We start from the raw sequence: 19,321 nt of genomic DNA on the forward strand, positions 1-19,321 counted from the left end.
CGTTCGCAAGGCCCCACTGACATGTGCTGCAACGTTCGCAAGGCCCCACTGACATGTGCTGCAACGTTCGCAAGGCCCCACTGACATGTGCTGCAACGTTCGCAAGGCCTACCAAACATGCACTGCACCGTTCACAAGGCCTACCAAACATGCACTGCACCGTTCACAAGGCCCCACTGACATGTGCTGCAACGTTCGCAAGGCCCCACTGACATGTGCTGCAACGTTCGCAAGGCCTACCAAACATGCACTGCACCGTTCACAAGGCCTACCAAACATGCACTGCACCGTTCACAAGGCCTACCAAACATGCACTGCACCGTTCACAAGGCCTACCAAACATGCACTGCACCGTTCACAAGGCCTACCAAACATGCACTGCACCGTTCACAAGGCCTACCAAACATGCACTGCACCGTTCACAAGGCCTACCAAACATGCACTGCACCGTTCACAAGGCCTACCAAACATGCACTGCACCGTTCACAAGGCCTACCAAACATGCACTGCACCGTTCACAAGGCCTACCAAACATGCACTGCACCGTTCACAAGGCCTACCAAACATGCACTGCACCGTTCACAAGGCCTACCAAACATGCACTGCACCGTTCACAAGGCCTACCAAACATGCACTGCACCGTTCACAAGGCCTACCAAACATGCACTGCACCGTTCACAAGGCCTACCAAACATGCACTGCACCGTTCACAAGGCCTACCAAACATGCACTGCACCGTTCACAAGGCCAACCAAACATGCACTGCACCGTTCACAAGGCCTAACAAACATGCACTGCAACGTTCACAAGGCCTAACAAACATGCACTGCACCGTTCACAAGGCCTAACAAACATGCACTGCAACGTTCACAAGGCCCCACTGACATGTGCTGCAACGTTCGCAAGGCCCCACTGATATGCACTGCAGCATTCACAAGTCCTCACTGACATGCACTGCAACGTTCACAAGGCCTCACTGACATGCATTGCAACATTCTCGAGGCCCCACTGAAATGCACTGCAACATTCACAAGGTCCCACTGACATGCACTGCAACATTCACAAGGCCCCACTAACATGCACTGCAATGTTCACAAGGCCACACTGATATGCACTTCAACATTTACATGGCCTCAGTGACCTGCATTACAACGTTCACAAGGTATTACTGACATCCACTGCAACATTCACAAGGCCCCACTGACATCCACTGAAACATTCACAAGGCCCCACTGACATGCACTGCAACATTCACAAAGTCTCACTGTCATGCAGTGCAACATTCACAAAGCCTCACTGACATGCAGTGCTACATTCACAAAGCTTCACTGACATGCAGTGCAACATTCACAAAGCCTCACTGACATGCAGAGTAACATTCACAAAGCCTCACTGAAATGCATTGCAAAATTCACAAAGCCTCACTAACATGCAGTGCAACATTCACAAAGCCTCACTGACATGCAGTGCAACATTCACAAAGCCTCACTGACATGCAGTGCAACATTCACAAAGCCTCACTGACATGCAGTGCAACATTCACAAAGCCTCGGTGACATGCAGTGCAACATTCACAAAGCCTCAGTGACATGCAGTGCAACTTACACAAAGCCTCACTGATATGCAGTGCAACATTCACAAAGCCTCACTGACATGCAGTGCAACTTACACAAAGCCTCACTGACATGCAGTGCAACATTCACAAAGCCTCAGTGACATGCAGTGCAACATTCACAAAGCCTCACTGACATGCAGTGCAACATTCACAAAGCCTCGGTGACATGCAGTGCAACATTCACAAAGCCTCAGTGACATGCAGTGCAACATTCACAAAGCCTCACTGACTTGCAGTGCAACATTCACAAAGCCTTAGTGACATGCAGTGCAACATTCTCAAAGCCTCACTGACATGCAGTGCAACATTCACAAAGCCTCAGTGACATGCAGTGCAACATTCACAAAGCCTCAGTGACATGCAGTGCAACATTCACAAAGCCTCAGTGACATGCAGTGCAACATTCACAAAGCCTCAGTGACATGCAGTGCAACATTCACAAAGCCTCAGTGACATGCAGTGCAACATTCACAAAGCCTCAGTGACATGCAGTGCAACATTCACAAAGCCTCAGTCACATGCAGTGCAACATTCACAAAGCCTCAGTGACATGCAGTGCAACATTCACAAAGCCTCACTGACATGCAGTGCAACATTCACAAAGCCTCAGTGACATGCAGTGCAACATTCACAAAGCCTCACTGACATGCAGTGCAACATTCACAAAGCCTCAGTGACATGCAGTGCAACATTCACAAAGCCTCAGTGACATACAGTGCAACATTCACAAAGCCTCAGTGACATGCAGTGCAACATTCACAAAGCCTCAGTGACATGCAGTGCAACATTCACAAAGCCTCAGTGATATGCAGTTCAACATTCACAAAGCCTCACTGACATGCAGTGCAACATTCACAAAGCCTCAGTGACATGCAGTGCAACATTCACAAAGCCTCACTGACATGCATTGCAACATTCACAAAGCTTCACTGACATGCAGTGCAACATTCACAAAGCCTCACTGACATGCAGTGCAACATTCACAAAGCCTCAGTGACATGCACTGCAACATTCACAAAGCCTCAGTGACATGCAGTGCAACATTCACAAAGCCTCAGTCACATGCAGTGCAACATTCACAAAGCCTCGCTGACATGCAGTGCAACATTCACAAAGCCTCACTGACATGCAGTGCAACATTCATAAAGCCTCACTGACATGCAGTGCATCATTCACAAAGCCTCACTGACATGCAGTGCAACATTCACAAATCCTCACGGACATGCAGTGCAACATTCACAAAGCCTCACTGACATGCAGTGCAACATTCACAAAGCCTCAGTGACATGCAGTGCAACATTCACAAAGCCTCACTGACATGCAGTGCAACATTCACAAAGCCTCACTGACATGCAGTGCAACATTCACAAAGCCTCAGTGACATGCAGTGCAACATTCACAAAGCCTCAGTGACATGCAGTGCAACATTCACAAAGCCTCACTGACATGCAGTGCAACATTCACAAAGCTTCACTGACATGCAGTGCAACATTCACAAAGCCTCACTGACATGCAGTGCAACATTCACAAAGCCTCAGTGACATGCACTGCAACGTTCACAAAGCCTCAGTGACATGCAGTGCAACATTCACAAAGCCTCAGTCACATGCAGTGCAACATTCACAAAGCCTCTCTGACATGCAGTGCAACATTCACAAAGCCTCACTGACATGCAGTGCAACATTCATAAAGCCTCACTGACATGCAGTGCATCATTCACAAAGCCTCACTGACATGCAGTGCAACATTCACAAAGCCTCACGGACATGCAGTGCAACATTCACAAAGCCTCACTGACATGCAGTGCAACATTCACAAAGCCTCAGTGACATGCAGTGCAACATTCACAAAGCCTCAGTGACATGCAGTGCAACATTCACAAAGCCTCAGTGACATGCAGTGCAACATTCACAAAGCCTCACTGACATGCAGTGCAACATTCACAAAGCCTCACTGACATGCAGTGCAACATTCACAAAGCCTCAGTGACATGCAGTGCAACATTCACAAAGCCTCAGTGACATGCAGTGCAACATTCACAAAGCCTCACTGACATGCAGTGCAACATTCACAAAGCTTCACTGACATGCAGTGCAACATTCACAAAGCCTCACTGACATGCAGTGCAACATTCACAAAGCCTCAGTGACATGCAGTGCAACATTCACAAAGCCTCAGTGACATGCAGTGCAACATTCACAAAGCCTCAGTGACATGCAGTGCAACATTCACAAAGCCTCAGTCACATGCAGTGCAACATTCACAAAGCCTCAGTGACATGCAGTGCAACATTCACAAAGCCTCACTGACATGCAGTGCAACATTCACAAAGCCTCAGTGACATGCAGTGCAACATTCACAAAGCCTCACTGACATGCAGTGCAACATTCACAAAGCCTCAGTGACATGCAGTGCAACATTCACAAAGCCTCAGTGACATACAGTGCAACATTCACAAAGCCTCAGTGACATGCAGTGCAACATTCACAAAGCCTCAGTGACATGCAGTGCAACATTCACAAAGCCTCAGTGATATGCAGTTCAACATTCACAAAGCCTCACTGACATGCAGTGCAACATTCACAAAGCCTCAGTGACATGCAGTGCAACATTCACAAAGCCTCACTGACATGCATTGCAACATTCACAAAGCTTCACTGACATGCAGTGCAACATTCACAAAGCCTCACTGACATGCAGTGCAACATTCACAAAGCCTCAGTGACATGCACTGCAACATTCACAAAGCCTCAGTGACATGCAGTGCAACATTCACAAAGCCTCAGTCACATGCAGTGCAACATTCACAAAGCCTCGCTGACATGCAGTGCAACATTCACAAAGCCTCACTGACATGCAGTGCAACATTCATAAAGCCTCACTGACATGCAGTGCATCATTCACAAAGCCTCACTGACATGCAGTGCAACATTCACAAATCCTCACGGACATGCAGTGCAACATTCACAAAGCCTCACTGACATGCAGTGCAACATTCACAAAGCCTCAGTGACATGCAGTGCAACATTCACAAAGCCTCACTGACATGCAGTGCAACATTCACAAAGCCTCACTGACATGCAGTGCAACATTCACAAAGCCTCAGTGACATGCAGTGCAACATTCACAAAGCCTCAGTGACATGCAGTGCAACATTCACAAAGCCTCACTGACATGCAGTGCAACATTCACAAAGCTTCACTGACATGCAGTGCAACATTCACAAAGCCTCACTGACATGCAGTGCAACATTCACAAAGCCTCAGTGACATGCACTGCAACGTTCACAAAGCCTCAGTGACATGCAGTGCAACATTCACAAAGCCTCAGTCACATGCAGTGCAACATTCACAAAGCCTCTCTGACATGCAGTGCAACATTCACAAAGCCTCACTGACATGCAGTGCAACATTCATAAAGCCTCACTGACATGCAGTGCATCATTCACAAAGCCTCACTGACATGCAGTGCAACATTCACAAAGCCTCACGGACATGCAGTGCAACATTCACAAAGCCTCACTGACATGCAGTGCAACATTCACAAAGCCTCAGTGACATGCAGTGCAACATTCACAAAGCCTCAGTGACATGCAGTGCAACATTCACAAAGCCTCAGTGACATGCAGTGCAACATTCACAAAGCCTCACTGACATGCAGTGCAACATTCACAAAGCTTCACTGACATGCAGTGCAACATTCACAAAGCCTCACTGACATGCAGTGCAACATTCACAAAGCCTCAGTGACATGCACTGCAACGTTCACAAAGCCTCAGTGACATGCAGTGCAACATTCACAAAGCCTCAGTCACATGCAGTGCAACATTCACAAAGCCTCAGTGACATGCAGTGCAACATTCACAAAGCCTCAGTGACATGCAGTGCAACATTCACAAAGCCTCAGCCACATGCAGTGCAACATTCACAAAGCCTCAGTCACATGCAGTGCAACATTCACAAAGCCTCAGTCACATGCAGTGCAACATTCACAAAGCCTCAGTGACATGCAGTGCAACATTCACAAAGCCTCAGTGACATGCAGTGCAACATTCACAAAGCCTCAGTGACATGCAGTGCAACATTCACAAAGCCTCAGTGACATGCAGTGCAACATTCACAAAGCCTCAGTCACATGCAGTGCAACATTCACAAAGCCTCAGTCACATGCAGTGCAACATTCACAAAGCCTCACTGACATGCAGTGCAACATTCACAAAGCCTCAGTCACATGCAGTGCAACATTCACAAAGCCTCAGTGACATGCAGTGCAACATTCACAAAGCCTCAGTGACATGCAGTGCAACATTCACAAAGCCTCACTGACATGCAGTGCAACATTCACAAAGCTTCACTGACATGCAGTGCAACATTCACAAAGCCTCAGTCACATGCAGTGCAACATTCACAAAGCCTCACTGACATGCAGTGCAACATTCACAAAGCCTCAGTCACATGCAGTGCAACATTCACAAAGCCTCAGTCACATGCAGTGCAACATTCACAAAGCCTCAGTGACATGCAGTGCAACATTCACAAAGCCTCAGTGACATGCAGTGCAACATTCACAAAGCCTCAGTGACATGCAGTGCAACATTCACAAAGCCTCAGTGATATGCAGTTCAACATTCACAAAGCCTCACTGACATGCAGTGCAACATTCACAAAGCCTCAGTGACATGCAGTGCAACATTCACAAAGCCTCAGTGACATGCAGTGCAACATTCACAAAGCTTCACTGACATGCAGTGCAACATTCACAAAGCCTCAGTGACATGCACTGCAACATTCACAAAGCCTCAGTGACATGACTCAAGAAATCGTAATGACACGATTGCAAATAAACCATACCCCCGGCCGGGATTGAACCCGCGGTCATAGAGTCTCAAAACTCCAGCCCGTCGCGTTAGCCACTAGACCAGCTAGCCACAATAAGATGAATCGTATTGTGGCTAGCTGGTCTAGTGGCTAACGCGACGGGCTGGAGTTTTGAGACTCTAAGACCGCGGGTTCAATCCCGGCCGGGGGTATGGTTTCCTCAGTGACATGCAGTGCAACATTCACAAAGCCTCAGTCACATGCAGTGCAACATTCACAAAGCCTCGCTGACATGCAGTGCAACATTCACAAAGCCTCGCTGACATGCAGTGCAACATTCACAAAGCCTCACTGACATGCAGTGCAACATTCATAAAGCCTCACTGACATGCAGTGCATCATTCACAAAGCCTCACTGACATGCAGTGCAACATTCACAAAGCCTCACGGACATGCAGTGCAACATTCACAAAGCCTCACTGACATGCAGTGCAACATTCACAAAGCCTCAGTGACATGCAGTGCAACATTCACAAAGCCTCAGTGACATGCAGTGCAACATTCACAAAGCCTCACTGACATGCAGTGCAACATTCACAAAGCCTCAGTGACATGCAGTGCAACATTCACAAAGCCTCAGTGACATGCAGTGCAACATTCACAAAGCCTCACTGACATGCAGTGCAACATTCACAAAGCTTCACTGACATGCAGTGCAACATTCACAAAGCCTCACTGACATGCAGTGCAACATTCACAAAGCCTCAGTGACATGCACTGCAACGTTCACAAAGCCTCAGTGACATGCAGTGCAACATTCACAAAGCCTCAGTCACATGCAGTGCAACATTCACAAAGCCTCTCTGACATGCAGTGCAACATTCACAAAGTCTCACTGACATGCAGTGCAACATTCATAAAGCCTCACTGACATGCAGTGCATCATTCACAAAGCCTCACTGACATGCAGTGCAACATTCACAAAGCCTCACGGACATGCAGTGCAACATTCACAAAGCCTCACTGACATGCAGTGCAACATTCACAAAGCCTCAGTGACATGCAGTGCAACATTCACAAAGCCTCAGTGACATGCAGTGCAACATTCACAAAGCCTCACTGACATGCAGTGCAACATTCACAAAGCCTCACTGACATGCAGTGCAACATTCACAAAGCCTCAGTCACATGCAGTGCAACATTCACAAAGCCTCAGTGACATGCAGTGCAACATTCACAAAGCCTCACTGACATGCAGTGCAACATTCACAAAGCCTCAGCCACATGCAGTGCAACATTCACAAAGCCTCAGTCACATGCAGTGCAACATTCACAAAGCCTCAGTGACATGCAGTGCAACATTCACAAAGCCTCAGTGTCATGCAGTGCAACATTCACAAAGCCTCAGCCACATGCAGTGCAACATTCACAAAGCCTCAGTGACATGCAGTGCAACATTCACAAAGCCTCAGTCACATGCAGTGCAACATTCACAAAGCCTCAGTGACATGCAGTGCAACATTCACAAAGCCTCAGTGACATGCAGTGCAACATTCACAAAGCCTCAGTGACATGCAGCGCAACATTCACAAAGCCTCAGTGACATGCAGTGCAACATTCACAAAGCCTCAGTCACATGCAGTGCAACATTCACAAAACCTCAGTCACATGCAGTGCAACATTCACAAAGCCTCACTGACATGCAGTGCAACATTCACAAAGCCTCAGTCACATGCAGTGCAACATTCACAAAGCCTCAGTGACATGCAGTGCAACATTCACAAAGCCTCAGTCACATGCAGTGCAACATTCACAAAGCCTCACTGACATGCAGTGCAACATTCACAAAGCCTCAGTCACATGCAGTGCAACATTCACAAAGCCTCAGTCACATGCAGTGCAACATTCACAAAGCCTCAGTGACATGCAGTGCAACATTCACAAAGCCTCAGTGACATGCAGTGCAACATTCACAAAGCCTCAGTGACATGCAGTGCAACATTCACAAAGCTTCACTGACGGTACCACAAAATATACATTTATCACTCAAGTAATTTAGTGAAAAATCTTTTGTCAATAAAGCGATTTAATTCTCAAATACTTATTAAACGATCCTTCTAGAGTTCCTGGAAATATTAGCAAATCCTGATATAGTAAATTATTCTGTAGTGAATATTTTCACGACTAATATCATAATATATGTTCTCCTGTTATTGCTTCCACCACCTAACCTAACGTAATGTAACGTAACGTAGCCTAACCTAACCTAACGTTATGTAACGTAACGTAGCCTAACCTAACCTAACGTTATGTAACGTAACGTAGCCTAACCTAACCTAACGTTATGTAACGTAACGTAGCCTAACCTAACCTAACCTCATGTAATGTAACGTAACGTAGCCTAACCTAACCTAACCTAACGTAATGTAACGTAACGAAGCCTAACTTAACCTAACGTTATGTAGCATAACGTAGCCTAACCTGACCTAACCTCACGTAATGTAACGTAACGTAGCCTAACCTAACCTAACCTAACGTAATGTAACGTAACGTAGCCTAACCTAAACTAACCTAATGTAACGTAACGTAGCCTAACTTAACCTAACCTAACGTAATGTAACGTAACGTAGCCTAATCTAATCTAACCTAACGTAATGTAACGTAACGTAGCCTAACCTAACCAAACGTAGTGTAACGTAACGTAGCCTAACCTCACCTAACCTAACGTAATGTAACGTAACGTAGCGTAACCTAACCTAACCTAACGTAATGTAACGTAACGTAGCCTAACCTAACGTAATGTAACGTAACGTAGCCTAACCTAACCTAACGTAATGTAACGTAACGGAGCCTAACCTAACCTAATATAATGTAACGTAACGTAACCTAACCTAACGTAATGTAACGTAACGTAGCCTAACCTAACCTGACCTAACGTAATGTAACGTAACGTAGCCTAACCTAACCTAACGTAATGTAACGTAACGTAACCTATCCTAACCTAACGTAATGTAATGTAACGCAGCCTAACCTAATGTAATGTAACGTAACGTAGCATAACCTAACCTAACCTAACGTAATGTAACGTAACGTAGCCTAACCTAACCTAACCTAACGTAATGTAACATAACGTAGCCTAAGCTAACCTAACCTAACGCTACGTAACGTAACGTAGCCTAACCTAACGTAATGTAACGTAACGTAGCCTAACCTAACCTAACGTAATGTAACGTAACGTAGCCTAAGCTAACCTAACCTAACCTAACGTTATGTAACCTAACGTAGCCTAACCTAACCTAACCTAACGTTATATAAGTAACGTAACGTAGCCTAACCTAACCTAACGTTATGTAACGTAACCTAACCTAACCTAACGTAATGTAACGTAAGATAGCCTAAGCTAACTTAACCTAACGTTATGCAACGTAACGTAGCCTAACCTAACCTAACGTTATGTAACGTAACGTAGCCTAACCTAACCTAACCTAACGTAATGTAACGTAACGTAGCCTAACTTAACCTAACCTAACGTAATGTAACGTAAAGCAGCCTAACCTAACCTAACCTAATGTAATGCAGCTTAGCCTAACCTAACCTAACCTAACCTAACCTAACGTAATGTAACGTAACGTAGCCTAACCTAACCTAACCTAACCTAACGTAATGTAACGTAACGTAGCCTAACCTAACCTAACGTAATGTAACGTAACGTAGCCTAACCTAACCTAACGTAATGTAACGTAACGTTGCCTAACCTCACCTAACCTAACGTAATGAAAAGTAACGTAGCCTAACCTAACCTAACGTAATGTAACGTAACGTTGGCTAACCTAACCTAACCTAACGTAGCCTAACCTAACCTAACCTAACGTTAAGTAACGTAACGTAGCCTAACCTAACCTAACGTTATGTAACAACGTAGGCTAACCTAACCTTACCTAACCTACCGTAATGTAACGTAACGTAGCCTAAACAAACCTAACGTTATGTAACGTAACGTAGCCTAACCTAACGTAACGTTATGTAACGTAACGTAGCCTAACCTAACCTAATCTAACGTAATGTAACGTAACGTAGCCTAACCTAACCTAACGTTATGTAACGTAACGTAGCCTAACCTAACCTACCGTATCTTAATTAACGTAACGTAACGAAATGTAACGTAGCCTAACCTAACCTAACCTAAACCTAACCTAACCTAACCTAACCTAAACCTAAACCTACCCCAACCCAACCCAACCCAACCTAACCTAACCTAACCTAACCTAACCTAACCTAACCTAACCTAACCTAAACTTAACCTAACCTAACCTAACCTAACCTAACCTAACCTAACGTATCTTAATTAACGTAACGTAACGTAACGTAGCCTAACCTAACCTAACCTAAACCTAACCTAACCCAACCTAACCTAACGTAACCTAACGTATCTTAATTAACGTAACGTAACGTAGCCTAACCTAACCTAACCTAACCTAACCTAAACCTAACCTAACCTAACCTAACCTAAACCTAACCTAACCTAACCTAAACCTAACCTAACCTAACCTAACCTAATCTAACCTAACCTAAACCTAACCTAACCTAGCCTAACCTAACCTAACCTAACCTAACCTAACCTAACCTAACCTAGCCTAGCCTAACCTAACCTAACCTAACCTAACCTAACCTAACCTAAACCTAAACCTAACCTAACCTAACCTAACATACCATACCACGGGCGGGGATAGAATCCGCGGTCAGAGAGTCTCAAAACTCCAGACCGCCGCGTTAGCCACTGGACCAGCTAGCCACAATAAGATTCGTCCAACTAGGTATATTTCTACACCATAGGAAGGTTAGCAGAGGCACCACTGTGACCACAAATGCAAATTTTTACAGACGAATCTCCAGCTAGCGTGGCCGTGACGAACTCTAGCTCAAGTCCCCTCAAAGCCGTTAACATGACTCACGAAATCGTAATGACACGATTGCAAACAATTTTGAGACTCTCTGATCGCGGGTTCTATTCCCTCCCGTGGTATGGTTTGTTTGCAATCGTATCATTACGATTTCGTGAGTCATGCTAACCTAACATAACCTAACCTGAGCTAACCTAACCTAACCTATGGTAACCTAACGTAACGTAACGTAACGAAACCTAAACTAACCTAACATAACCTAAAGTAACCTAACGTAACGTAACCTAACCTAATCTAACCCAACGTAGCCTAACTTAACCCAACGTAACCTAACCTAACGTAACCTAACCTCACCTAACCTGAGCAGTACATACCACAACCACCTCTCCTCATCACTATCTCTCTGACCCACAACTACCTCTCCTCATCACTATCTCTCTCACCCACAACCATCTCTCCTCATCGCTATCTCACTAACAACCACCTCTACTCATCACTATCTCTCACCCACAACCTTCTCTCCTCATCACTATTTCACCCACAATCACCTCTCCTCATCACTATCTCTCTCACCCACAAGAATCTCTCCTCATCGCTATCTAACTAACAACCACCTCTACTCATCACTATCTCTCACCCACAAGCATCTCTCCTCATCGCTATCTCACCAACAACTACCTTTACTCATCACTATCTCTCTCACCCACAACCTTCTCTCCTCATCGCTATCTCACCCACAACCACCTCTACTCATCACTATCTCCCTCACCTACAAGCATCTCTCCTCATCACTATCTCACCCACAACCACCTCTCCTCATCACTATCTCTCTCACAAACAACCTTCTTTCCTCATCACTATCTCACCCACAACCTTCTCTCCTCATCAGTATTTCACCCACAACCATCTCTTCTCATCACTATCTCACACACAATCATGTCTCCTCATCACTAACTCTCACCCACAACCGTGTCTCCTCATCACTATCTCTCTCAACCTCATCCACCTCTCCTCGTCACTATCTCACCCACCACCACCTCTCCTCCTCACATCCACCTCGCTACCATCTTTCCCCCCACTACTACTACTACTACTACCTCTCTGCACCATCATCACCACTTCAGACCTGTGCTTGCCACAACTGCAACCATTACTACTCGCCACCAGCACCTCTAGCCACCTCCACCACTTCTAATAGCCACCACGTCCATATTCACCATGCAACTCCACTACTACTCTCAACCAGTGCCTCCACTGCTTACCACCACCATTAGTAACCGTCACTCAACCCTCCTGGTTCCCACAGGTGTGGGACGGACTGGTGTGTTGATCGCGTGTTACCTCGTGTACTCACTACGGGTGCGAGCCAGCGATGCTATCCGCTATGTCCGACTCAAGAGGCCCAACGCCGTGCAGACCAGTAAACAGATCCAGGTGGTGCAGGAATTCGAGCAGTTCATCCTTCCCCAGCTCTACGTCTTCTGCAACAGGTGGACTATAGAGCAGTTTATTCAACCTCAGTTCCTCATCTACAAAAAGAGGTGGGCGAGAGAGTAATTTATTCTCCATAAGTTCTGTGTTTTCTTCAACATGCAGCCTAGAGCAATTTACTCGTCTTCAACTCTGTCTTTAGAAAGAAGTGGGCTGTAATGCAGTATATTCCTCTTCACCTAAATCTATACTAATTGGTGGGTAATTATATTTTCCACGGTGATTAAAAGGGTTGGTTGAGGTAAATAATTATTTAAAATTGTTTATCCAATCCAATAATGATTAATATGATAATCATAATTCTGATAATACGTTGTGCTGGTTGTGCAAGATACACCTTTGTGTTGTATGCTTCTGGGCAACCTTGTTTATCTCATAACTTCTTGGTCATTGCGAGTCATATGTCACCTGGATATCAACACGTCGCTTGGGTCCAAGACTTCCATTCAGTCTTAACCACCATTCCATTAATAGCATAATATTTTCTCCAGAGACTATCACCATTTGTGTTTTCTCAGAAGCATTTGTAGCTCCTGCCATTGTTCTTCCCTGATTAATACAGGTGCACGCTAGTGACTGGTTTGACTGAGGGCAGCTGTTATTTCCTCTCTTGCTGAAGTTAATATTGGAGTGCAGCAATCTGCAGAGGAATGGGATTCTGGATTTAGGTTAAGTATGTCAAAGTAGAATATACTAAATTGCAATGATTTTTGACACTAAATGAATGGCTTGCAGATTCTATGGCAGTGAAAACTAGAGATACTCACTCAGGAGGTTGAACATGGAGCCAGAAATCCTGTGCTTGAAATTTCACCATGAGTTCCAAGTGCCATACTCAGGCGAAGGTACCAGCGATGTCCAGTGCTATTATACAGTTCTTCGGTTCTTCTAGTGACTGGTGCCACATAGTAGATAGATTGGTCAGCTTCAGGGAGACCTCTTATCAAACCATATAAAAATGTTGTAATTATTGTCTTAAGTATTTTGCCGATGATTGAAGACTTAAACTTTTCTGTATTTCCTCATCATCTCTAGAATCTTCCTGATGTCGATGAGACTACATTTGCCTTTTTCTACAATTTTACTTTGTGCTCGACAATGTTGATAAATATGAGTTCGACCCAGTGGCCTTGTAAGTGTATATCAGTTTATGGAGATTATCTCCTGTCTGTCTTCTCAAGCAACGCTGAAACAGTTCTAGCAGCTAACAATAGAAGCTAACTAGCTGGGCTTGGGACTTCCATGTTAATAGCAAACTAATCCGCAATTAAAACATCTTTTTCTTGACATTCTGACGAGGACAGTCTTATCCCTTCGATTTAAAATGGAAAATATTTTAGCAGGAGTACATCCTGGTCGTTCTGTGACCAGGCACCATCAAATTTGGAATTATTTTTTCCTGATGCTAGTTTTGCCTATGTGTGTTTCTTCAGCCTAGTGATAGTAGAATTTTGGACTTCACTCGCCGACAGACTTGTCTATAAAGATTCCGGGTATAGATAATGAGAAACCGCTTGTATCTCCCCAATTCTTTGTATTTCACACCAGCTGCCTTATTGCAAAGATAGGCAAATTGAGGTCGATCTGAAGGGCTGGTTACGTAATAACCATGAAAGATTGTTAATATCGCCTTGGGGAAATACGTTCTGTTGGGTGGTGGCAAGCGCTGAAGTGAAGAGCAGGTTAGTTTCCCTTCTTCCACAGCCAGGTTGCATACTGGCATCTTCAGGGTTGTAAAGACAAGCTTATGATCGAATGAGCTAATCTATATTAACGTTTACATACAACTGTCTTTAGTGGGTGTTCCGCAGATCAGTTCTTAGGGCACTCGGCTCACATACTGTGTCCGTGGCTTAATTCTGGACACGAGTGAAAACATTGAACATTCCTCCTTACTCCTGATGCTACTGTTCACCTAGCAGTAACTAGGTACCTGGGCGTTAGTCGACTGTTGTGGGTCGCATCTTGAGGGGAGGTAGAAAAACCTTAGACAGGGCTGGGCTTTGAAATGAGCTGAGGTATGATAACAGCTCAGCCTGTAAAATTGATCTGTGCAAAAAATGAGAGATAACTCAATACTGAGTCGTCACGGATAACTGTAACGTGGGTCAAAAATAAAAACTTCTGCGGTAAATGTTTGTGTAATTTAGCAACTCTAGTATGCTAATTCAAATCTGGTTAGAATTAACTCAGGACGCCAAATTTTTTTAGTTACAGAAAAATTAATTTTGCCACGTATTGACTTAACCATTAACGCAAACATAGTGAAGACCATAAACACCTTATATATGTAGCAAGTTCACCAGAGAAGACATCCTATTTTTTTTTTTCAAAAAAATTTAAAAATGATGAGGCGACAGGTATCATATTTATGAACATCAATGGTATATTATACTGACATGATGATGAATTAGACACCTGTGCAACCTATGGATATATTTATTCATCTGACTCCAGTACATGAGCCCACGTCTTGCTGCCCGTGCTTCAGATTATTCATTGAGACGACGGTACTGAACACCTACTGAAATTGCTGACGTGGAGAGTGTACAAAGAACTATCACGGCACACATAAGTACGATAAAGCTCCTAAATTACTGGGAACGGTTGAAATTCCTTGATTTGTATTACCTGGAACGCAGACGAGAAAGATATATGATAATATACACTTGGAACATCCTAGAGGGATTGATATCAAACTTGCACACGAAAATCACTCATTATGAAAACAAAAGACCCGGCAGGAGATGCAGCATTCCCCCAATGAAAAGCAGGGGCGCCAAGAGTACGCTGAGAGACAACACAGTAAGTGTCAGGGGCATACATAAAGGGGATTAAGAATAGACCCCAGCCTGTCTTCAAGAAGGCGCTGGACAGGCACCTAAAGTCAGTACCTGACTAGCCGGGCTGTGGTTCGTATGCCTGGTTGATCAGGTCCTGATCCACCACGAGGCCTGGTCTCAGACCGGGTCACGTGGGCGTTGACCCCCCAAACCCTCTCCAGGTATACTCCAGGTATACTCTTAGGCTTAGGGATTGATTACCTCATCTTCAACCTTCTGCGAAATGTCTACAGATATACTCAGGTGTTGCACAGGTGTCTAATTCATCATTTTTATGTCCTCTCTATAGGCAGTAATCACGCCTAATGTCTCGCCGGCATTTGTCAGCATATGTCCTTTCGGTGACAGCTGGTACACTGCCTTGGTGCCTGGGAGACAGTGCGCTCTGTTCGGTGTACCGGTTACGGTTTGCCTCTGATTTCTTTGTATGTTTTGTTGCTAACTTTGATGGTTAGATCTGCGAGGAGTCTAATGATTATGTACCTCTTTGGTACAAACGTGGAGCTGTCTCAGGGATTTGACAGGTCTGTATTTCGCAAATTCGTCCACGTCCGGTTTCATGACCTAGTCCAATTTTTCTAGAAGATTTATATCTGCTGTTATTGCTGTGGCTCAGTACCTGTCTGGGTAAGAGAACTCTGTAGTCCAGTTATATTAAAAAAAAATACCACAGGCGGGGTTAGAACCCGCGATCAAAGTCACAAAACTCCAGACCGACGCGTGACTCTCTGATCGCGGGTTCTAACCCCGCCCGTGGCATGATTTGTTAGCAATCATGTCATTACAATTTCGTGAGTCCAGTCATATTATTATAAATAACAGAAATAATTTATAAATAAAAAATTTCCACGTACGCCCGTGAAGGTTGTACAATGTACAAATAAGCATCATTTTTTGGGATCTATTTCTGCTTTAAAATTTAGGCAACTTTGACCGTGGAAGGTTTTGCTCATTACAGCACAGTCCAGACAAGCTTTAAGACAACCACATCACTTCCCACACACTAAGATGCAGTCACGTAAGACAACCTTCATGATCTTTGATGAGGCTAGACCAGAGGTTCTCAACCCGTGGACCGCGAACCCCTGGGGGTCCACAAAGGTAGTACTGGGGGTCAGTGAGCTAAGTTCAAAATTTTAGGAGGCTGCACTGTAAATTGTATTACCATGAAGCTGGTAAAAATAAACTTTCAAAATTTATTGGCATACTCAGTTACGAATGTCTTTCATCTAAGAGATGAAACTAGGATCAGCAAGTTAGCTGTTAGATAACAAAATCTTCAGACCATTCAAAAACCTGAAGTCTCTGGAAAAATTAACTTAAATAAAAGGAGTCTTTGATGGGAAAAGGTTGAGAACCACTGACCTAGAACCATCGATGCATACACAGGTGGCATACTTTTGTTGACTTTCCCAGCCCCACCACTCGCGCGGTGACATTTTACCTCTAGGCCTGGATAGTATAAATTATCCACTATATTAGTGTGTATGTGTGTGTGTGTGTGTGTGTGTGTGTGTGTGTGTGTGTGTGTGTGTGTGTGTGTGTGTGTGTGTGTGTGTGTGTGTGTGTGTATGTGTGTGTGTACTAACTTACTTATTGTTGCAGGGGTCGATTCACAGTTCCTGGCACCGCCTTCTCACTGGTCGCTACTAGGTCACTCTTCCTGCTCCATGAGCTTTATCATACTTCTTCTTAAAGCTATGCATGGATCCTGTCTCCACTACATCACTTCCCAGACTATACTACTTCCTGACAACTCTGTGGCTGAAGAAGTAATTCCTAACATCTCTGTGAGTCATCTAATTCTTCAACTTCCAATTGTGACCCTTTGTTGCTGTGTCCCATGTCTGGAATATCTTGTCTCTGTCCATCTTGTCAATTCCTCTCAGTATTTTATATGTCGTTATCATATGCCTCCTATCTCTCCTGTCCTCCAGTGTCGTCAGGTCGATTTCCCTTAACCTCTCCTCGTAGGACAAGCCCCTTAGCTCCGGGACTAGTCTTGTTGCAAAACTTTGGACTTTCTCTAATTTCTTTACATGCTTGGCTAGTTGTGGGTTCCAAACTGGTGCTGCATACACCAATATAGGCCAGACATACACGGTGTACAGGGTCCTGAACGATTCCTTATTGAGATGTCGGAATGCTATTCATAGGTTTGCTAGGCGACCATATGCTGCAGCAGTTATTTGGCTGATGTGCGCCTCAGATGTGCCCGGTGTTATACTCACCCCAAGATTATTTTCCTTGAGTGAGGTTTGTAATTCCTGGCCTCCCTAGACTGCACTTCGTCTGCGGTCTTCTTTACCCTTCCCCAGTCTTCAAGACTTTGCGCTTGGTGTTTTTTGATCTCCAGGAGCCAGTTTCTGGACCAGGCCTGCAGCCTGTCCAGATCCCTTTGTAGTTCCGTCTGTGTGTGTGTGTGTGTGTGTACTCACCTATTTCTACTCACCAAGTTGTGGTTGCAAGGGTCGATTCATAGCTCCTGGTCTCGTCTCATTGCTGGTCAATACTAGATCCACTCTCTTGAAATGAAGGTACTACTCCAGTCTCACCCTAGGATCGACAGAACACCGGACGATCCCATACTGTCTCTATTCCCACAGGGGAAAACTCGGAGAGGACAAAAATATAAAAAAACAGGAAACGAATAAAAGGGAAAGAGTAAAATTTAAGAGAAAAGTAGGGTTACATCCTCTCAGTTAGAAATATATGATGCCACCACATTTTCTTTTGGTAGTAGAAGAGGTGAAAGTAACTAAAGCCACAGTAGAAGGGAAAGACACTGAACTTGGGTTACAGCAGAAAAAAAACAATGGGGAGTAATATGGGATAGTTAAACAAGGTATTGGTCCTGGTAAGTACTGGCTCGTAGGGAAGCTTGGTCTGGAAATTGAGCAGTAGTCCCTTATCCGAGCTTGACTTTCCAGCAAATTATAATAAGTATGATCATGGGGGAGCGCTAAACCTGTAGGATTATACAGCGTATGTGTGGGGGGGATGGAAGGTATTCAGGCTCAATTCAAGGAACTGGAGCACAGATCCAATTCCCTAGTTCAAGAGCTCCTCCCTTGAGGGGACTCTCCAGCAAATATATATATATATATATATATATATATATATATATATATATATATATATATATATATATATATATATATATATATATATATATACATACATACATACATATATACATATATATGGTTACAACATAGTATAATTAGTATAATTTTCACAAACGGACTTTATATACATGGCTGAAGGGGTTACTGAAACATTCACAGATAAAACAACTTACAGTTTAATAAAGAGTAAAATCTTAAACTGGCCACCAACAAAAACCAGAAATTTACCGCCATTAATTGTAATTAATACTGGTAAATTTCTATTTTTTGTAGGTGGCCATAATTATTGGAAATTTTAATCATCCAAAATATAAAATGTGATCTAAACCCTTAATATAGCAGGACACACCTAACTGATACTAGCACCTATGACTATAGTCAGGTATAAATTATGAGTCTCACCCCCTTGCTGTATCACGTTGTATCTGAGTACTTCCCTGATCCCTTTGGTCTATATATTTCTTCGTCAGGCTAGCTCAGAGACCTTCAGAGCTTCGTAATAGACTACTGACTCAGTATTTACAGT

The 19,321-nt window shown here is 44.2% G+C and overlaps 1 protein-coding gene across 1 annotated transcript in view; it reads left to right on the forward strand.

Moving 5' to 3' along the window:
• Positions 1–19,321, forward strand: part of LOC128686290 (protein tyrosine phosphatase domain-containing protein 1-like) — a 494,075-nt gene that overhangs the window by 356,882 nt on the left and 117,872 nt on the right. Inside the window, exon 7 of the mRNA XM_070085962.1 lies at positions 12,640–12,823. Within this exon, the coding sequence (XP_069942063.1) occupies positions 12,640–12,823 (184 nt within the window). The remainder of the gene's footprint in view (positions 1–12,639; positions 12,824–19,321) is intronic.

Source organism: Cherax quadricarinatus, chromosome 17 (genome assembly GCF_038502225.1).
Source record: "Cherax quadricarinatus isolate ZL_2023a chromosome 17, ASM3850222v1, whole genome shotgun sequence".
Taxonomy (NCBI): Eukaryota; Metazoa; Arthropoda; class Malacostraca; order Decapoda; family Parastacidae; genus Cherax; species Cherax quadricarinatus.